Source organism: Heptranchias perlo, chromosome 9 (assembly GCF_035084215.1).
Source record: "Heptranchias perlo isolate sHepPer1 chromosome 9, sHepPer1.hap1, whole genome shotgun sequence".
NCBI lineage: Eukaryota > Metazoa > Chordata > Chondrichthyes > Hexanchiformes > Hexanchidae > Heptranchias > Heptranchias perlo.
In genome coordinates, this window is record NC_090333.1 from 20819618 (window position 1) to 20838791 (window position 19174).

General features: G+C 42.9%; 1 protein-coding gene across 2 annotated transcripts in view; it reads right to left on the reverse strand.

Annotated features, from left to right (window-relative positions):
- The window catches only part of LOC137325178 (dihydropyrimidine dehydrogenase [NADP(+)]-like), a 598790-nt gene that overhangs the window by 452716 nt on the left and 126900 nt on the right, over nucleotides 1-19174 (reverse strand). For both annotated transcript variants that reach the window (XM_067989971.1, XM_067989972.1), the window contains exon 3: nucleotides 6364-6446. In XM_067989971.1, coding sequence (XP_067846072.1) covers nucleotides 6364-6446 — 83 coding nt within the window. The remainder of the gene's footprint in view (nucleotides 1-6363; nucleotides 6447-19174) is intronic.

The following is a 19174-nucleotide window of genomic DNA, read 5'->3' on the forward strand; positions in this document are numbered from 1 at the left end:
GGGTTGTAGGACTGGAGGAGGTTACAGAGATAGGGAGGGGCGAAGCCATGGAGGGATTTGAAAACAAGGATAAGAATTTTAAAATCGAGGCATTCCCGGACCGGGAGCCAACGTAAGTCAGCGAGCACAGGGGTGATGGGAGAACTGGACTTGGTGCGAGTTAGCATATGGTTATTTAGCAGAGTTTTGGATGAGCTCAAGTTTATGGAGTGTGGAAGATGGGAGGCCAGCCAGGAGAGCATTGGAATAGACCAGTTTGGAGGTAACAAAGGCATGGATGAGGGTTTCAGCAGATGAGCTGACGCAGGGTGGAGACGGGCGATCTTACAGGAGGTGGAAGTAGGCATCTTGGTGATGGAGCGGATATGTGGTCAGAAGCTCATCTCAGGGTCAAATAGGACGCTAAGGTTGCGAACAGTTTGGTTCAGCCTCAGACAGTCGTCAGGGAGAGAGATGGAGTCAGTAGCCAGGGAACGGAGTTTGCGGCAGGGACAAAAGACAATGGCTTCAATCGTCCCAATATTTAGTTGGAGGAAACCTTTTCTCCTCCTTTAAGATGCTCCTTAAAACCTACCTCTTTGACCAAGCTTTTGGTCACCTGTCCTAATATCTCCTTATATGGCACGGTGTCAAAATTTTGTTTGAGAATGCTCCTGTGAAGTGTCTTGGGACGTTTTACTACATTAAAGGTATTATATCAAAGGTGCACACCATGGGCATCCTCAATCAACGCTTCCGCTGCCTGGACCGCTCTGGAGGAGCCCTGCAGTGCTCAACTGAGTGGGTAGCAAGATTTGTTGTTGCATGCTGCACAACCTGGCCTTTATGAGGGAACAGCCCTTGCCACCACCTATCAGGCGGGAACCTGAACAAGAGGCAGAGGAAGAGGAAGATGAGGAAGTGCAGCAGGAAGTGGAGAACGAGGCAGCGGGGCTACAAGGTGTACAGGCCCAGTCTTCCAGGGCTCTGCATGATCAGATTATTAATGAGCGATACTAGTAACCTCAACGACACCTCCCCATTCACCAACAGTCCCACACTCCTTACCTTTCCTCTCTCATTACCATCAAATTGTCCTCCTTATGATTACACAGTGGTTTCACCCTCAGCTCATCGCAGAAATAAAAACCATCAAATACAAATTCAAATGCACATTTATAAATTAATACATGAAATTATGCAAACAAAATGAGACTATTCACCCTTATGCATTCCCTTGTTGCCTGTCTTTGGTATGCCTTTACCTTTCCTTGTGCTCCTCCTGGAGCCAAGTGGTCCTGGCGGAAGCCAAACTGAGCATTGGTGAGCAGGTTATTGGTGAGTAAGTGCCGCTTGATAGCACTGTCAACGACACCTTCCATCACTTTGCTGATGGAGAGTGGACTGATGGGGCGGTAATTGGCCGGATTGGATTTGTCCTGCTTTTTGTGGACAGGACATACCTGGGCAATTTTCCACATTGTCGGGTAGATGTTAGTGCTGTAGCTCTACTGGAACAGCTTGGCTAGAGGCACGGCTAGTTCTGGAGCACAAGTCTTCAGCACTACAGCTGGGATGTTGTCGGGGCCAATAGCCTTTGCTGTATCCAGTGCACTCAGCCATTTCTTGAATCGAGTTGGCTGAAGACTGGCTTCTGTGATGGTGTGGATATCGGGAGGAGGCAGAGATGGATCATCCACTCGGCACTTCAGCCTTTTCTTTTGCACGCACGTGCTGGACTCCGCCATCTTTGAGGAGGGGGATGTTTGCAGAGCCTCCTCCTCCAGTTAGTTGTTTAATTGTCCGCCACCATTCACGACTGGATGTGGCAGGACTGCAGAGCTTTGATCTGATCTGTTGGTTGTGGAATCGCTTAGCTCTGTCTATAGCATATTGCTTCCGCTGTTTAGCATGCATGTAGTCCTGAGTTGTAGCTTCACCAGGTTGGCACCTCATTTTTAGGTACGCCTGGTGCTGCTCCTGGCATGCTCTTCTACACTCCTCATTGAACCAGGGTTGATCCCCTGGCTTGTTGGTAATGGTAGAGTGAGGAATATGCCGGGTCAGGAGGTTACAGATTGTGCTGGAATATAATTCTGCTGCTGCTGATGGCCCACAGTGCCTCATGGATGCCCAGTTTTGAGCTGCTAGATCAGTTCTGAATCTATCCCATTTAGCACAGTGGTAGTGCCACACAACACAATGGATGGTGTCCTCAGTGCGAAGACACGACTTTGTCTTCACGAGGACTGTGCGGTGGTCACTCCTACCAATACGGTCATGGACAGATGCATTTGCGACAGGTAGATTGGTGAGGATGAGGTCAAGTAAGTTTTTCCCTCGTGTTGGTTCGCTCACCACCTGCCGCAGGCCCAGTCTGGCAGCTATGTCCTTCAGGACTCGGCCAGCTCAGCCAGTAGTGGTGCTACCGAGCCACTCTTGGTGATTGTCATTGAAGTCCCCCACCCAGAGTACATTCTGTGCCCTTGCTACCCTCAGTGCTTCCTCCAAGTGGTGCTCAACATGGAGGAGAACTGATTCATTAGCTGAGGGAGGACAGTAGGTGGTAATCAGCAGGAGGTTTCCTTGCCCATGTTTGACCTGATGCCATGAGATTTCATGGGGTCCAGAGTCAATGTTGAGGACTCCCAGGGCCACTCCCTCCTGACTGTATATCACTGTACCGCCACCTCTGGTGGGTCTGTCCTATCGGTGGGACAGGACATACCCAGGGATGATGATGGAAGAGTCTGGGATGTTGGCTGAAAGGAATGATTCTGTGAGTATGGCTATGTCAGGCTGTTGCTTGACTAGTCTGTGGGACAGCTCTCCCAATTTTGGCACAAGTCCCCAGATGTTAGTGAGGAGGACTTTGCAGGGTTAACTGGGCTTGGTTTGCCGTTGTCATGTCTGGTGCCTAGTGGTCCGATGCCGGGTGATCCGTCCGGTTTTATTGTTATTATGACTTTTCGTAGCGAGATTTTACAACTGAGTGGCTTGTTAGGCCATTTCAGAGGGCAATTAAGAATCAACCACATTGCTGTGGGTCTGGAGTCACATATCGGCCAGACCGGGTAAGGACGGCAGGTTTCCTTCCCTAAAGGCCATTAGTGAACCAGATGGGTTTTTACGACAATCCGGTAGTTTCATGGCCACCATTACTGATACTAGTATTTTAATTCCAGATTTGTATTTAATTAATTGAATTTAATTAATTGAATTTAAATTCGCCAGCTGCCGTCGCAGGATTTGAACTCATGACTCCGGATTTTTAGTCCAGGCCATCTACACCATCTGCAGCACGTGAGTCAGAAAAGATTGCGGGATGAGGGCGAAGTGGGAAGCGAGAAGGAGGATTAGTTATGCAGAGACCCTCATTATCGATCTCTCCAGCACCACCAGTGGCCACGGCCTCAGTGATGGTCCTTCCAATGATGGCCAGTACTATCTCTTCCATGTGGCTTTAGATATGTAGGCGTGCTTGTCCCCCTCCAGTTCTTTCTTGCTGCCTGTTATGCGCCACCTTCTTCTGTGAGAAAGAGGGAAGTGTGAAAATGAGTGTCCTGCAAGATGTTTGGGTGATGTGGCTGTCATGGTTGAATAGTTGCCTGTGTGTGTGACTTGCAACAGTGATAATGTGTGAGAGTGAGATGAAGCATCTGATTTGAAGGGTCGAGTACTGATTGAAAGAGATTGTTGGTAAGTGGGTGATGGAGGGGTGTAGTGCATTAAGCCGTGGATGAGGCTAGTGGTGCAGTGGGTAGCATATGCCACTTGAAATTTGAACTCACTCACCTTGACAATGTGTGTTAAACCACTGAACTTCTTCCTGCACTGCACCCATTTTCTTGGCACAATGCTCCTGGCATTATCCTCATCTGCTACTTCAGCATATATCTGGAGGGCCTTTTGCTTCCCTGTGGATATAGGATCTCCCTCCTTCTCTCTACTACTTGAACATCATCAGATGGTGCAGCTCTCTTGTAGGTGCAGCCATTCTTCAAAGTATCACAGCCCAGGAATCACTTCTCAAACAACTCCCAACACTTCTTGCAGCCACAGTGTATCTCCCCTTTAAGAGGTGCAGGCTGCCTTTAAGAAGAGTGATCCACTTGCGATATCCGGGGCCCCCTACTGATGCATGTGGCCAATCAACAGTGCAGGTGGCGCTGGCTGCATGCAGCAATCATTTAAAACAGCAGGCAGAACGAACGTTACATTGTTCCATGCTGCCTGCATCGCAACAAGCAGGCCCGGGTTAATCGCATGCCGCGATCCCAGCGCCTGTTTTCAGGGGTTAACCAATTTAACCCCCTATAAGTTTTAACAAAATCCAATATCTGTGAGAAGGGCACATTTAATGACATTTAGTTACAATGGGCAAAAATTACCACTGTTCATCATTTATAGCAATATTCTAAACACATATATAAGGAACACATTTACAATTTCATTATAAATAACCAACAGAGGAAATCTTCTTCCAGTGTGAAACACTTTTTAATTACTCCAGTGGCATCAATTCTCCCAGCCTTGTGAACTGAACATGTGGACAGTTCTGAATACTTTCAGATCAAATCTAAAAGGAAAAAATACAAATGAAGAACATCTTAAATAATAATGTGCTCGAAATACACAGTAGATCCATCAGAACTAGCAAAGGGAAAGGACAGGTTTAACATTTGGGATGTAGATCCTTCGTCAGAACTGGAAACTGAAAGACAAGTGAATCTTTTAATGAGACTGAACAAAGTAGGATTGCAACTCGTCATCATCATCAAACTTGCTGAGAAAGAGTGCTCTGCTGTATGATGGAAGGGATCTCTACCTGGATGAAATCAAATACCAGCTATCTGATTCCTCCGCCTGTCTCCCTCTATTAGCTGCCTAACTATTTTGATTCCCCTTTGTCCTTTTAATGCCTTGACAAGTTTTAATGTCTTTTCAGCTTTTCAAAAAACTTAATGCCTGGGCATTAAATCCATTAATAACTCTGACAGGAAACAGCATTCCTGTTCTTTTCTCACCACTTTGTCTTGCTCAGTCTTATTAACGAGATTACTTTCAGTTCCCATTTCTGTATACCTGAAATCTATCTTTTCTCTTTATAGATACTGATGGACTTGCCATGTATTTCTAGCTTTTTATGTTCAATTCCAACTTAATGTCTTATTAGCGGAACCATTGTGCTGGTTAATGAAAATCTGATGAAACCTTTTTTTAAAAAATTGAGAAAATTAGTTATTGTTCAAGGACAAATGGATAGACAGCAGCAGAATACAACTCCCTATCAGTGGATGGCGGGGGGAGGGGGGGAAATAATTGACAAAAATACCAACATTCTACATTTAGTAATGCGTTTAAGAATCTAGTATTGCTGCCAAATGTTAGAGAGTGGAGGAGGCTACTAAACTAAATTGCATGACGAGAGACATGATTTCAATCATAAACAAACATGAGAGCATTTCAAAAGTTCTGTAATGTCACACTGCCTTGGATTTACATTGCACCTCTAGCAATTATGGAACTTTTAAAAACTTTTTAATGTTGGCAAAGAGCTAACTGTCTCCGCAGCCCTCAACTAACATTAAAATGTAACCAGTATATGTACATGAATTAAAAACTTTATACATGTGTAGATCTCTGCTTGTCAGACTAGAGAAAAATGCAAAGCTGTCAGTATTACTCTGCACTGGAGGCTGTGCATTGTTTAAGCAGGTTTCTGTCTCAGACCAATATCTGCAGTTTAGCAAAATCATGACAGAAAAAAAAGTAGCAATAGACTGATTATTAAACATCACCCTATGCATCAAAGCACTGAATATCACTTTCACTAAATAACTGAATGACCTATAAATCACTCACCACTTTGGTGTTTAAGTTACAATATCATCCACACATATATATGTTTAATAAAAATGGTATCTCACAGTTTAAATGTGAATAATCCTCTTTTTATGAAATTTAAGATTCAGAGCAATGGAACTGATAACATTTGCTACAAAATTACTTTAGACTAGAATATTTCTAAGCACAGAAGAAATTCCCAGGGGTGAAGAAAATGTCATAATATCAATCAGCAGTTGGGCTAAAATGATTAAGTTCCTTTTAAGTGATAGAAAGCTTTTTTGCAGGTCTTCTTTTTGTGGTGGCAGAAGGCTGAAGTGAAAACATTATTTAAATTCTGATTGCACACACAAGCTGAACTAGCTGCATCCTTACAACCTAAGCACAGCCCCAAGGGAAGAAGCTCTACTGACAAATTAATACCTTGGAGAAAAGATCAGAATGGTGGCAATGAACTCATTTGTTCCTCCCAATAATAAAGAATGGCTTTTTTTCTTTACTACATCGGTGACTGTTGCCATGGTGACTTGGACTTACCTCATTGCTTCACGAAGTGCTCCTCGCTCACTGAGAGTGGTGTGTTTGATGTCATCAAAATTATTCTCCAGCTTCTCATAGCTCTGGAATAAACCAAAAGGTAAAGACATTTTTCATATATGTATTTACTTTCATGCTCACATATTAGAACAAATCTTTTTTCAAGCAACATATTCGGTCAAGTGTTTCTCGTGCATAATCAAAATTGACATTATAAACCTGCCAAAAGTCAATCTTATTCACAATGTGGTTGTCATGGAAATCTTATCACTAACTCACCATGTATGAGGGGGATGCAGACAAGAAGCAAGCCATGGATATCTGATTACAAATATTCCATTCTAACACATACCTTAGTGTTATGTGTGTGAAACATAAAAAGCATATATGTTGTACCTACTATTCATTTAAATAGTTTGTCTTCCCCAAGGCATTTTTCTAGTAACTTGGAAAAACTAGCTGCTTCAGAATAACTATTTGTACTCTGGGAAAGATGTAAATATCCCTGGGACAAGATAAACCATAGTAATCTAACCGATAAAGTAAAAATAAAAAACATATACAACAGTGATCATACTCTTGTCTTGTACTCTGTTTTAAGTATCAGCATAAAAGAGAGCCAGCTTTAAAAGTATAGAGTGCTTTTAAAACCCCATATAGATGTTGGTTTGCATGAAGTTTTTTTTTTAAAAAAAAGGGAACGAGAGAAAATAGAAATTGAAGAAAATGAGAAAAATTGCAGAAAAGCAAGACTACAAAAGGAGAAGCAGAATTAAGATATGGTATGCAAAGAGGACATAAAAATGTAGGATGATTGAACGGGGTGGGGGGATTCAAAAGAGTGGAAGGAAAAGAAACAGGACATTTAACAAAAACATTTTAAAGCAGAAGAGAAAGCAAAACATGCTAGGTCACAGTAAATTCAGATTAATTTGAGGATTATTCAGATTCATTGCACCTAGTCACTCCTCCACCTTCTCCTCCTCTTCTTGTACAACCCCCTGTGCAACTCTGGATGAATTGTTGCATTCATTTGTATACTGCTGAATCACTGCTTCCCATGAATTGTACATAATAATCATGGTGACCTCCTGCATCTGGCTTATCGCTATATTCATAATAGAAAAATGTTTCCAATCTTATTTTCTCCATCTTGACTATAGCATAAACTTGACTTCCATTAACCCAAGAAACCACCAAAATTAATAGAAGCACATTTGCCATCGTTTCCTTTATTATTCATGGAAGGTCAAAGGCAGCAGAAGATTTATTTTTTTTTGCAATGAAAGGGATTTGGAATTCAGTAAGACCTTTGATACAGGTCCTCTGGAAAGGCTGGTACTGAAAATAAAGTAAGCGGGAATCAGTAAAAATATTTTACAATGGATACGATTGGTATCCAGAGGATGGTGATATAGGTATTGCAATTAGCCTGGGAGAATGTTATGTGTGATCCCATAAGGGGTCTGTTTTGGGACCTCTTTTGTTTAAATAGTGCATTAATGTGCTAGGAGTCACAAAATTTGCAGACGATACAAAGCTAATGAAGGTGGTAGACTACGAAGCTGAACAGGATAAGCTACAGAAGAGTTTGAATATACTTGGGAATTGGGAAGACAGGAGGCAGAGGAAATTGAAAGTTGAGAAATGCAAATTCTTCACATAGGGACAAAAAATTCTGGAAGACATGCTCATCTGTGGGGGAGGAAGGCATTGAGCTTTATTGAGTGGACTATCAAGGAAACATAGCCAAAAAGGAGGAAAGCCATGGAGATTTACAGTTAAAAATATGTTGTAATTACAGTGTGAGAGTTCATTTCTCTGGGCTGAGAATTGCAATGCTCGTTTATTTTAAAGTACTAAAACTCACTTGTGTTTTCGACTGAATATGGCATGAAGGAGCTCTAGCAAACCTAAGGTCAAGAGAGGAAGGAAAAGAAATAGAACATTTGACAAAAACATTTTAAAGCAGAAGATAAAGCAAAACATGCTAGGTCACTGTAAATTCAGATTAATTTGAGGACTATTCAGATTCATTGCACCTAGTCACTCTCCATCGTCTCATCTTCTACAACCTCCTGGGCAATGCTGGATGAATTGTTCTCCCATCTCACTCGCGGGTGCGTGGGTGGGTCAAGGCGGGTGGGGGAAAAGAGTCAAAGGAAAACCCTCCAGTGATTGGAAACATACCAAGGATGGTGGTTGTGGTTGTCAGAACATAGGAACAGGAGTAGGCCATTCAGCCCGTTAAGCCTGCTCCACCATTTGATAAGATCATGGCTGATCTGTGATCTAGCTCCATATACCTGCCTTTGGCCCATATCCCTCAATACCCTTGGTTGCCAAAAAGCTATCCATCTCACATTTAAATTTAGCAATTGAGCTAGTATCAATTGCCATTTGCGGAAGAGAGGTCCAAACTTCTACCACCCTTTGCGTGTAGAAATGTTTTCTAATCTCACTCCTGAAAGGTCTGGCTCTAATTTTTAGACTGTGCCCCCTACTCCTAGAATCCCCAACCAGTGGAAATAGTTTCTCTATCCACCCAACCGTTCCCCTTAATATCTTATAAACTTCAATCAGATCACCCCTTAACCTTCGAAACTCTAGAGAATACAACCCCAATTTGTGTAATCTCTCCTCGTAACTTAATCCTTGAAGATCAATCATCACAGCCTGATGACAGTACTGCAAGAGTTCCACAGCGAAGCATCTTCAGTCCAACCATCTTCAGCTGCTTCATCAATGACGTTCCCTCCATTATAAGGGCAGCACACCGTTGTGGGATCACCATCACAAGGGCTGTAGCAGTTCCTAGGGCAACTAGAGATGGGAAATATATGCAGCCTTACCAGAATTTCCTACATCCTGACAACAAATAAAAAAACAATTTTCATAACACTAGGGATGGAAAGCTACAATATATAAGTGGTGAATTTATTGGCCAGAGACACTTACTTCTATAAGAGCCACCTTGAGTATGAGATGTAGGTGGAGAAAGTATTGCAGGCCAGGCACGGTTTCAGGCATTGGAGCAGGGCAGCCACCTCATTGTGGGGTCATGAAATTTAAGGTCGATAGGACTGTGGAACAGTACCAGTAGCCCAGGCCAGATTCTAAATTATTTATAGTTATGGGGCAAAGCGCAGAGATAAATATCAAGAGATTGTGCTAGATACTAGGTAGGGGAAATTAGGCCAGAGGGAAGAAGAGATAGGCAGCTGAGTAGGAGAAAGTCTAGGTGGCAGAATATCATGTACGTGGGCCAAGTGATTTAAGTTTCAGGTCAGGACTTGTCTGTTGGAAAATAAAGAAAATTAAAAATAATAAGGTTACATAAGAACATAAGAAATAGGAGCAGGAGTAGGCCAATCGGCCCCTCGAGCCTGCTCCACCATTCAATAAGATCATGGCTGATCTGATCCTAACCTCAAATCTAAATTCATTTCCAATTTCCTGCCCGCTCCCCGTAACCCCTAATTCCCTTTACTTCTAGGAAACTGTCTATTGTTCTTCAAAAGACATTTGACATTTAACTTTTATTCATCTTTGCCAAGATAGCTGATGGACAGAAGTTTCAGAAAGGAAACTGCTGCAAAGCTACCTGCTGACCAGAGCATGGAACTACAGGCAAACTGGAAGCAAGCTTTTTAATAGGGAACTGCTCATGCCTTTGTGACTGAAAAAATGTGACAAAGGGTTAACTGTTCTAAATGGGAAAACCCTACAGCACCACCTATAGAGATCACAGGCCATTACAAACGTAACAGGGTGTGGACACAATGGACATTGAAAACTTCATAAGGAGTGTTAACGTGATAGCACATACTGATTTTAATAATTTGTATTTACATGTATATAGAATATCTAATCCAAAATGCTCCAAAGTGTCAAAATTCAATGTTTTCTGAGGACCATGATCCCAGGCCCCAAAGGAAATAAATTCCTCATGTAACATTCAGTATATCTACTTGTACAATTGTTACTGTGTCCAGGAGTGGTTCTTTCTGGTCCTGTGTCAAAGTGGTCTCTTGTAAACTGTAACTTCTGCCAACTACATATTTTGCATCTTTTTTAAAAAAAAATTGTTCATGGGATTGCAAGGTCAGCATTTATTGCCCATTCCTAATTGCCCTCGAGAAGGTGGTGGTGAGCCGCCGTTTTGAACCGCAGCAGTCAGTGTGGTGAAGGTTCTCCCACAGTGCTGTTAGGCAGGGAGTTCCAGGATTTTGACCCAGCGACGATGAAGGAACGGCGATATATTTCCAAGTCGGGATGGTGTGTGACTTGGAGGGGAATGTGCAGGTGGTGTTGTTCCCTTGTGCCTGCTGCCCTTGTCCTTCTAGGTGGTAGAGGTCATGGGTTTGGGAGGTGCTATCGAAGAAGCCTTGGCAAGTTGTTACAGTGCATCCTGTGGATGATACACACTGCAGCCACGGTGCGCCGGTGGTGGAGGGAGTGAATGTTTAGGGTGGTAGATGTGGTGCCAATCAAGCAGACTGCTTTGTCCTGGATGGTGTCAAGCTTGAGTGTTGTTGAAGCTGCACTCATTCAGGCAAGTGGAATGTATTCCATCACACTCCTGACTTATGCCTTGTAGATGGGGAGTCAGGAGGTGAGTCACTCGCCACAGAATACCCAGCCTCTGACCTGCTCTTGTATCCACAATATTTATGTGGCTGGTCCAGTTAAGTTTCTGGTCAATGGTGAGCCCAGGATGTTGATGGTGGGGGATTCGGCAATGGTATTGCCATTGAATGTCAAGGGGAGGTGGTTAGATTCTCTCTTTGTTGGAGATGGTCATTGCCTGACACTTGTCTGGCATGAATGTTACTTGCCAAGCCTGGATGTTGTCCAGGTCTTGCTGCATGCAGGCATGGACTGTGTCATTATCTGAGGGGTTGCGAATGGAACTGAACACATGTTCGCAATCATCAGTGAGCATCCCCATTTCTGACCTTATGATGGAGGGAAGGTCATTGCTGAAGCAGCTGAAGATGGTTGGACCTAGGACACTGCCCTGAGGAACTCCTGCAGCAATGTCCTGGGGCTGAGATGATTGGCCTCCAACAACCACTACCATCTTGCTAATTCTCCTAAAGAAAAAAATCTTTTCGACTTCCTTTTCTTTGTCAAACCTAACCTTTGCTATCTTGGTAAGGGATCACCGGTCACAGCTTCATTTTGTTACACAATTATTTCAGGTTTTATCTTCAGAAAAGACATTAAAACCAAAGCCTGTCTGCCTTTTCCAATGGTTGAAGTGGAAGTTAAAAGATCCCATAGCACCAAGGATCGGCAGTTAAATATCACAGGCTACAATGTATTTAGAAATAATAGGGAAGAAAGAAGGGGTAGTCAGTTGCGGTGTTAATCAGAAATAATATAATGGCAGCAAGGGCATAACTAACAGAGGGAAACAGAATCCATATGGATCATTGAAAGATGGCTACAAAGGAGAAAACAGAGGATAGGAGTTAAGGAAGGTTTCTTGGACTGGCAGAAAGTGCAAAGTGGTGTCCTGCACCAAAATACAGGAAGATATAAACAGGCTAGAGTGGGCGAATAAATGACAAGTGAAATGCAATACAGCAAAGTGTGAGGTGGTTCATTTTGGTAGGAGTAATAAGGAGGCCATTTATTCCTTGGTAGGCAAGAAACTAAGTGGAGTAGAGGAGAAATGAGTTCTGAGAATACAGATACATAAGTTGATGAAAGTAGCACAACACAAGTTGATAAGGCCAGAAAGAGTGCAAACTCCAACTCTGGCATCTTGTGCATCCCCCACTCCCTTCGACCCACTATTTGCAGCCGTGCCTTCTACCATATCAGCCCTGAGCTCGAATTCCCTCCATAAAACCCTCCGCCTTCCTCACCACGTTTAAAACCCTCCTTAAAACCTACCTCATTGACCAAGCTTTTAGTCACCTGTCCTAATATCTCCTCCTTTGGCTCGGTGCCAATTTTTTTCTGATTACGCTCCTGTGAAGTGTTTTTGGATGTTTTCTTACATTAAAGACACTATATAAATGCAAGTTGTTATTGTTAACTGTACACATTATAAAAACAATGCTAAACTTACACCAACTGACTTGGCCTAACATCATTTTCATATAGCTACTGTACAAGTGTAAATACAGTCCATCTGCAAATTGGTAACAGTTATCCATAGCTTAATTTCCCTTGCAGAGTTATATTCACATTGGGTGTTGGGTATCAGCCACCCCAACCAGCTCAATATAATGATCACAGTTTGCATGGAAAATCACTTGTGTTGTAATAAAGCAGATAGGAAATGGAAGCTGCTCTAAACAGATAACATTTATTAAAACCTGAGGAACATTATATATATATGTGGGATAATTTCTTTCAATTACATTTCAATCACGTGTTTACATTTTTTAAATAAGGTGAAGAAAAGTACTCAATGAGTTGATGACAATTTTGTGCACAATGTACAAGTTTTGTGATTGCAAAATTCCCACAGTAATATGCATATGCAAAATTTCAAGAGCCCTACTGGTGATTTTATAATGTGAAATAAGCAGCCACAGATGTTACATAATCTGTAAGAATAATGTGAAAAACAACTGGAGAGCAACATAGCAGCACTGTACATCTTCATTTTCCCTCAGTGCGCTGGTTATGTTTTGGGTCTTATCTACCCTCCTTACTCTAATTTTTTGGTTCCCATATCCTTTACATCACATAGAATTACCTAGAATTTACAGCACAGAAACAGACCATTTGGCCCAACAGGTCTATGATAGTGTTTATTCTCCACATGAGCCTCCTCCCACCCTACTTCATCTAACTCTAACTCTATCAGCATATCCTTCTATTTCTTTCTCCCTCATGTGTTTATCTAGCTTCCCCCTAAATGCATCCATGCTATGAGCCTCAACCACTCAATGATGTAGCGAGTTCCACATTCTCACCATACTGAGTAAAGAAGTTTCATCTGAATACCTTATTGGATTTATTAGTGAATATTTTATATTTATGGTCCCTAGTTTTGGACTCCTCCATCTATCCTATTCCCCTTCATAATTTTAAAGACCTCTATCAGATCACCTCCCAGTCTTCACTTTTCTAGAGAAAAGAGACCCAGCCTGTTCAGTCATTTCTGATAGTTGTACGCTCTCAGTTCTGGTATCATCCTTGTAAATCTTTTTTACACTTTCTCCAGTGCTTCTTTATTCTTTTTGTAATATCTATAAGAATGATCCATTAGTCCCAGCTCCCAATGCCTTCAGAAGTATCTTCACTAGCTTTGATATCGAGGTATGCTTTTGGTAACAAGCTCAGTATAACTGAACAACCTTTCTGATAATTATTTTAGTTACTGGAATTATCTCATGTCTCCATGGGATCACTCCTGTCCTCAATAAGCCCTAGAGCATTACAACATCAGACCTTGTTTCATACACATCAATATAGTAGAAATCTATATAGCTCCACAAAAGGAAAACAATAAAAGGTTGCAGCCTAAATGCAAGTAAATTTTGTAAATAACTTATTCATACAGTACTTATTTTCTTTGTTGTATTTCTTACCACTGCAGCATGTGTGCTAGTCTGAACTTTGAAGTTCCAAATGTGTAATGTAGAGTAACTACAGCTCTGTAAATATCCTTGAAAAGAGTTACATCGGGCCCGATATTAGGAGGGCGGCGGGTTCGCAGCGGGGAGGGTGTCGATTGGGTGCGTGGGTAACGCGCCCAGTGAAATCGGGGTGTTCCGCACGGAATCGCAGGCTAATTGGAGCCACTTACCTGCACTTCCGGGTTTCGCGCTGGCAAGCTGCGCAGCAGGCGGACTGCGCGTGCGCAGCATAGGCTGTCAGCTGGAGGAGCCCTATTTAAAGGGGCAGTCCTCCACTGACTGATACTGCAGGAAATAGGAAAAATCACAGCATGGAGCAGCCCAAGGGGAAGGCAGCTCCCAGGTTTAATGATGCCTCACTCTAGGTATTATTGGATGGGGTGAGGAGGAGGGGGAGGACAGAGATCCTCCACCCAGTAGGCGGAGGAAGCGGCCTGCCTCTGCCACCAAGGCCTGGCTCGAGGTGGCAGAGGAGGTCACCAGCATCACCAACATATCGTGCACCTGCACACAGTGCAGGAGGCGCTTCAATGACCTAAGTAGGTCAGCCGAAGTGAGTACACTTACTCATTCCCCTACACTCCCTCTGCCACATCACCGCCCCCACCCCACATCTCCTTCTGCACTGCCAACACTACTCTGTCACATCACTCCTCACACCCACTCAAAGCTCATTCTCATCTTACCTGCACTTACTCATCTCGCCAGTACTCATCCCGCCACTACCACTCAACCCAATCCTCATACAATCTTATGGCTCTATCTCATACTCACCCTCTCATGCATCTCTTTCACGGTCAGCCTCACTCAACCTGCCACTACCTGTGCTGCAACCACAGGGCACGCATCACATATGTGCAGTAGGAAGCATAAGGCAAACGTGTCGTGAGCATGAAGGGGATGCACAAGGGTGTTTGAGGGTTTGTCATGGTTTTTAACCTATATTTCATTTCTGATCAACTCACATAACATATTATATTGTCACCACTACTGCCACGTCTTTGCAAATCTTGTCTGGTTTGTGCAATAATGCCCTTTCCTGAGGATCACCATGAAGACCCACACCTGATGCCACCTATTGTGTCACTGCAGAGTGGGTGTAGGTGTATTTGCAGGGCTCTTTTGTGCCGACGACAGAGACGTCGGCGATGTCCCCGGTGACACCCTGGAAGGATGCCGAGAAATTGTTGAGGGCAGTGGTGACTTTGACAGTGACAGGTAAGATGTTGCTCGGGCCAGCCGGGAGCAGCTCAGCATGAAGGAGGCTGCAGATGTCCACGACCACGTCGAGTGACTCTGAGCCTCCGTGTGCACTGCTGCTCAGAGAGGTCCAGGAAGCTAAGCCTCGGTCTGTGGACCCTGTGGCGAGGGCAGTACCTTCTGCGACACATCTCTCTCTGCGGTTGCCCTCCCTCCTGCTGTGCAGGTGGATGTCACAGCACTGTGTTGTGGGCTCCAAGTGTCAGAGGTGGACGGCGTGGCCGGTGATGCTGTTCGTCCTCCGAGGAGGTCATGACTGTAGCTACGGCGGCCCCCATCCGGAAGATGTACGTTTGAGGGGGTCCACAAGGTAGGTTCATGTGTCTGGACACGTGGGTAAGTGTGCAAGTTGGTGAATTTTATTGTTAGGAGGAGGGTGGTGGAAGCCAAACTTTGTCCAAAGTGATAGAGTGGCCTCCTGCAATGAGTGAGGGTCTTCCCCCACCCCCACGTCAAATGGACTTTAGCAGCAGGCACAGGCTGATGGATACAACACGTCCATTTGAACTAGGAGTGTTTCCCCCAGTATGGGAAACAGTCGCAGTTGTTTGCAAAATCCCAAATCCCACCCCTCCTAAAATGTCATGTTAATCAGGTCGTATAGCCTAAAATACCTTAATGATTACTTTAAGTGGCACCCCGCCGGCTTTAATTGCCGGCAGGAGTCCCACATGCGGGGGCTGCGCACGCATGTCAGCGCATCACTGGGGAACCCGGAAATAGACGGGTTGGAGCCGGGCTCCAGACCCGCCCTAGGAATCCCCAATTTTCGCAGCCGCCCCCGCCACGAACGCACCCGCTCGGGGGTGCGAAAATCGAGCCCATCGACTCTACAGCACAGAAACAAGCCATTCGACCCAACCGGTCTATGCTGGCGTTTAGGCTACACATGAGCCTCCTCCCACCCCTCTTCATCTAACCCGATCAGCATACCCTTCTATTCCTTTCTCCATCATGGGCTTATCTAACTTCCCCTTAAATGTATCTATGCCATTTGCCTCAACTAGTCCTTGTGGTAGTGCGTTCCACATTCTTACCACTCTTTGGGTAAAGAAGTTTCTCCTGAATTCCCAATTGGATTAATTAGTGACTCTCTTATATTTATGACCTCTAGTTTTGGACTCCCTCACAAGTGGAAGCATTTTCTCTACATCAACCCTATCATTATCTTGAAGACCTCTAATCAGAACGTCCTGGATTTGAATAACTTGAACACATTCAAAAATAACTTGCTGACAGACACATATCTGAACAATTCACATGATCTGTATTTGTTCGAAAGTAGTGTGACTCCTCCCATTCGCTTTCCAAACAACTAACAAAACTCATTGAACTTGTATCAAGTTAAGCTTGGGACAATTCTGACTCTGCAATTTTCTCATCTACTTCTTTTAATACCATCGAGTGGAAACCATCAGGTCCTGGAGATTTAATTAACCTAAATCCCATTGTTTTCTCCATTACCATTTTAAAAATTTATATTGAATCCAATAAGTTCCTCCCCTTGATTTATTTTTAGTTTCCCTTCCATCACTGGGATTTTATCCTCTTCTCTGTGAAATCGAATACAAGATGCTTGTTTAATAAATCTGCTATTACCCTGTTGTCTATTACAGTAATTCATGTACTTTTTCCTCCAATAGAAGTGGAGGGATGTAGACGATGCCTACAGCTTAAGTTACAAGCCCATGTTCCATTGCACTTTTAGTGTAATTACTTGCTTTCAAATATCATGGACTTATATTCAGGAACAATTTTGAGTTGTCAGCTTTGCCTAATGGCTGCATTGGCATGTATGCTTAGTTAAGAAAGTGAGAAGACAAATCTCAAGCCTCTGTTAATGTCATTGTATAACCAGCTGCTAGGAAGTGCATAAAAATGGCTCAGGTTGGTACTTTCTCCTACTAGGAAAGCCTTTTACCGCCATGTAATGTTTGCTCTGACAACTCAAGTTATAAACTCATTATGCAGAGAACTGGGAGCGTGAATTAGCATCTGAACGATACTGTATTGCATTTTTTTTTTTACAGTTTACCAGAATTTTCTACACTTGCTTTTTGGCCCTTTTTATAATAAAAGGATAAGAAGTTGTCTCGGATCAATAAATAGCCCAACATTCAGTCATAAAGCTCCAAAGTTCTGCCTGGAAACCAATTAAACACTTCTAAAAAGTGGAATGGTGTGTTTCACTCAGTTTAAGCTAATGGGAAGATTTTGGGACAACAGTTCTTTCTGCAAAGTATGCAGTTCCTTTTAGCTCATGTTTAGGACTTGGAAAAAAAGCAGAGACTGAAACAGTGTCTTTGAGCTGGATAGTCCTTCAATTGCTTTAAAAGTAAAGAATGCAAAGCTGATTGCTTACTATAATTAAATTCTTTATACTTTAATGCTTTGGGTAGGTCTGTATCCCTGTATCTTTCTTCTCAGAAACCTTGATCAATTGGAGTACTGTACTTAATGAGCATGCAAAGGTTGTGTGGGGAGTTCTGGTAAAGGAAGTCATGACGTGTAAAGGTCAAAAGGGCTGCCACCATTTTGTGTGTGCCATGTGATTATTTTGTAGCTTTGACACACACAGCAAAGTGTCTGATTACTTCAGCAGTTCCAAATCACTACAATGAGTATTTTTATTGAATTAAATTGAGGGGGACATTGTGTTACAAAGCATTAGTGTATGGGATTACATTCACCACTTACCACACAAATTCCTGATCATAGCTATACTGCATGGGAGAGGTGCCAGACATAATTGTTTCACAGGAAACACAACTGAAAAGCCCATCAACCCTTGTGGTCCTGACTCACACATGAAAATGGCCACAAAGATGAGGTAATGGATGGTTGCTAGTGTAAATGTTGGGCTATGATTCAATGGGTCAGATTTTACCGCAAAAATAACAGCAAGCCTAACAGCGCTCATCGTTATTTCAGTGCAAATGATAGAGAAACTTCTGGCAAACACACATGCACAGTTAAACGCAGAAATCCGGAAGTTGCTCTACCAGATGCCCCGCTCCTGCGTAAGCTTTGCGAGAACAGTATTTCAATGGTTGACTCACCATTCAAATGAATGGAATGGCATGAAGAATGGATATGAATTAATCTTGCCAAAAAAAGGCACGTCAAGTCATTTAAGTCTAAGTACCCTTTTAACAGCGTGGCAAGTCTTAATGGCTGCAACAACCTCTCCGGCACTGAAAATTAACTTTTACAAGTGAGTCTCATTCCTTTAGATTTTAATTGTTGTTGGACATATAATTTTTTTAAAAAACTTTTTCTTTCTCTCTCATCTCTCTAAAATTCAATATTTCTTTTCCCCTCTGTTTCACTTTCTGTACCTTATTTGACATTGAATTCACTATTCTAATTTACACTTCCTACTGCTGACCCTTCGCTGCTCATCAGATGCTTCAATCTAATTGGTTAAGGGGATAGACAGTTGCTTGTCCCATTCACAGAGGTCCTAGATGCCCTGTAGAGGGCGCTGCGCTGGATTCAGTGCCTCATGAGAGGAACATGCCATGAAAAAAAACACGTAGTTTATGGGTTCGTGCAAGTCTAGTGAACAGCAGTGTTTTTCATTCGCCACTCAGAGGAAAATCCAGCCTAATAAGTCACCACCTTCAGGAGAGGAGGATTTCTCAGGACAGGAAATCAGACTCACCTTTTACACTCTTCACACACAAACCTAATTGGCAAATGTTTCGATATGTCTGCAATATGAATACCCATATGTAATGGTATTTTTAGATGAATAAAATCATTATAGAACTAACTTATTCAGTGTCTTTACCAAAGTACAAGCATCTAAGAAAGAGATTATGAAACTTATTTAAACAGCTTAAAGTCTTCAATAAACATTGCAATTTTGATTTTTTTTTTGGACAATACAGCTTCCCACGATGTCTTCAACTCTTTTCAGATTTTAATGTTAAACCATCAGAAAT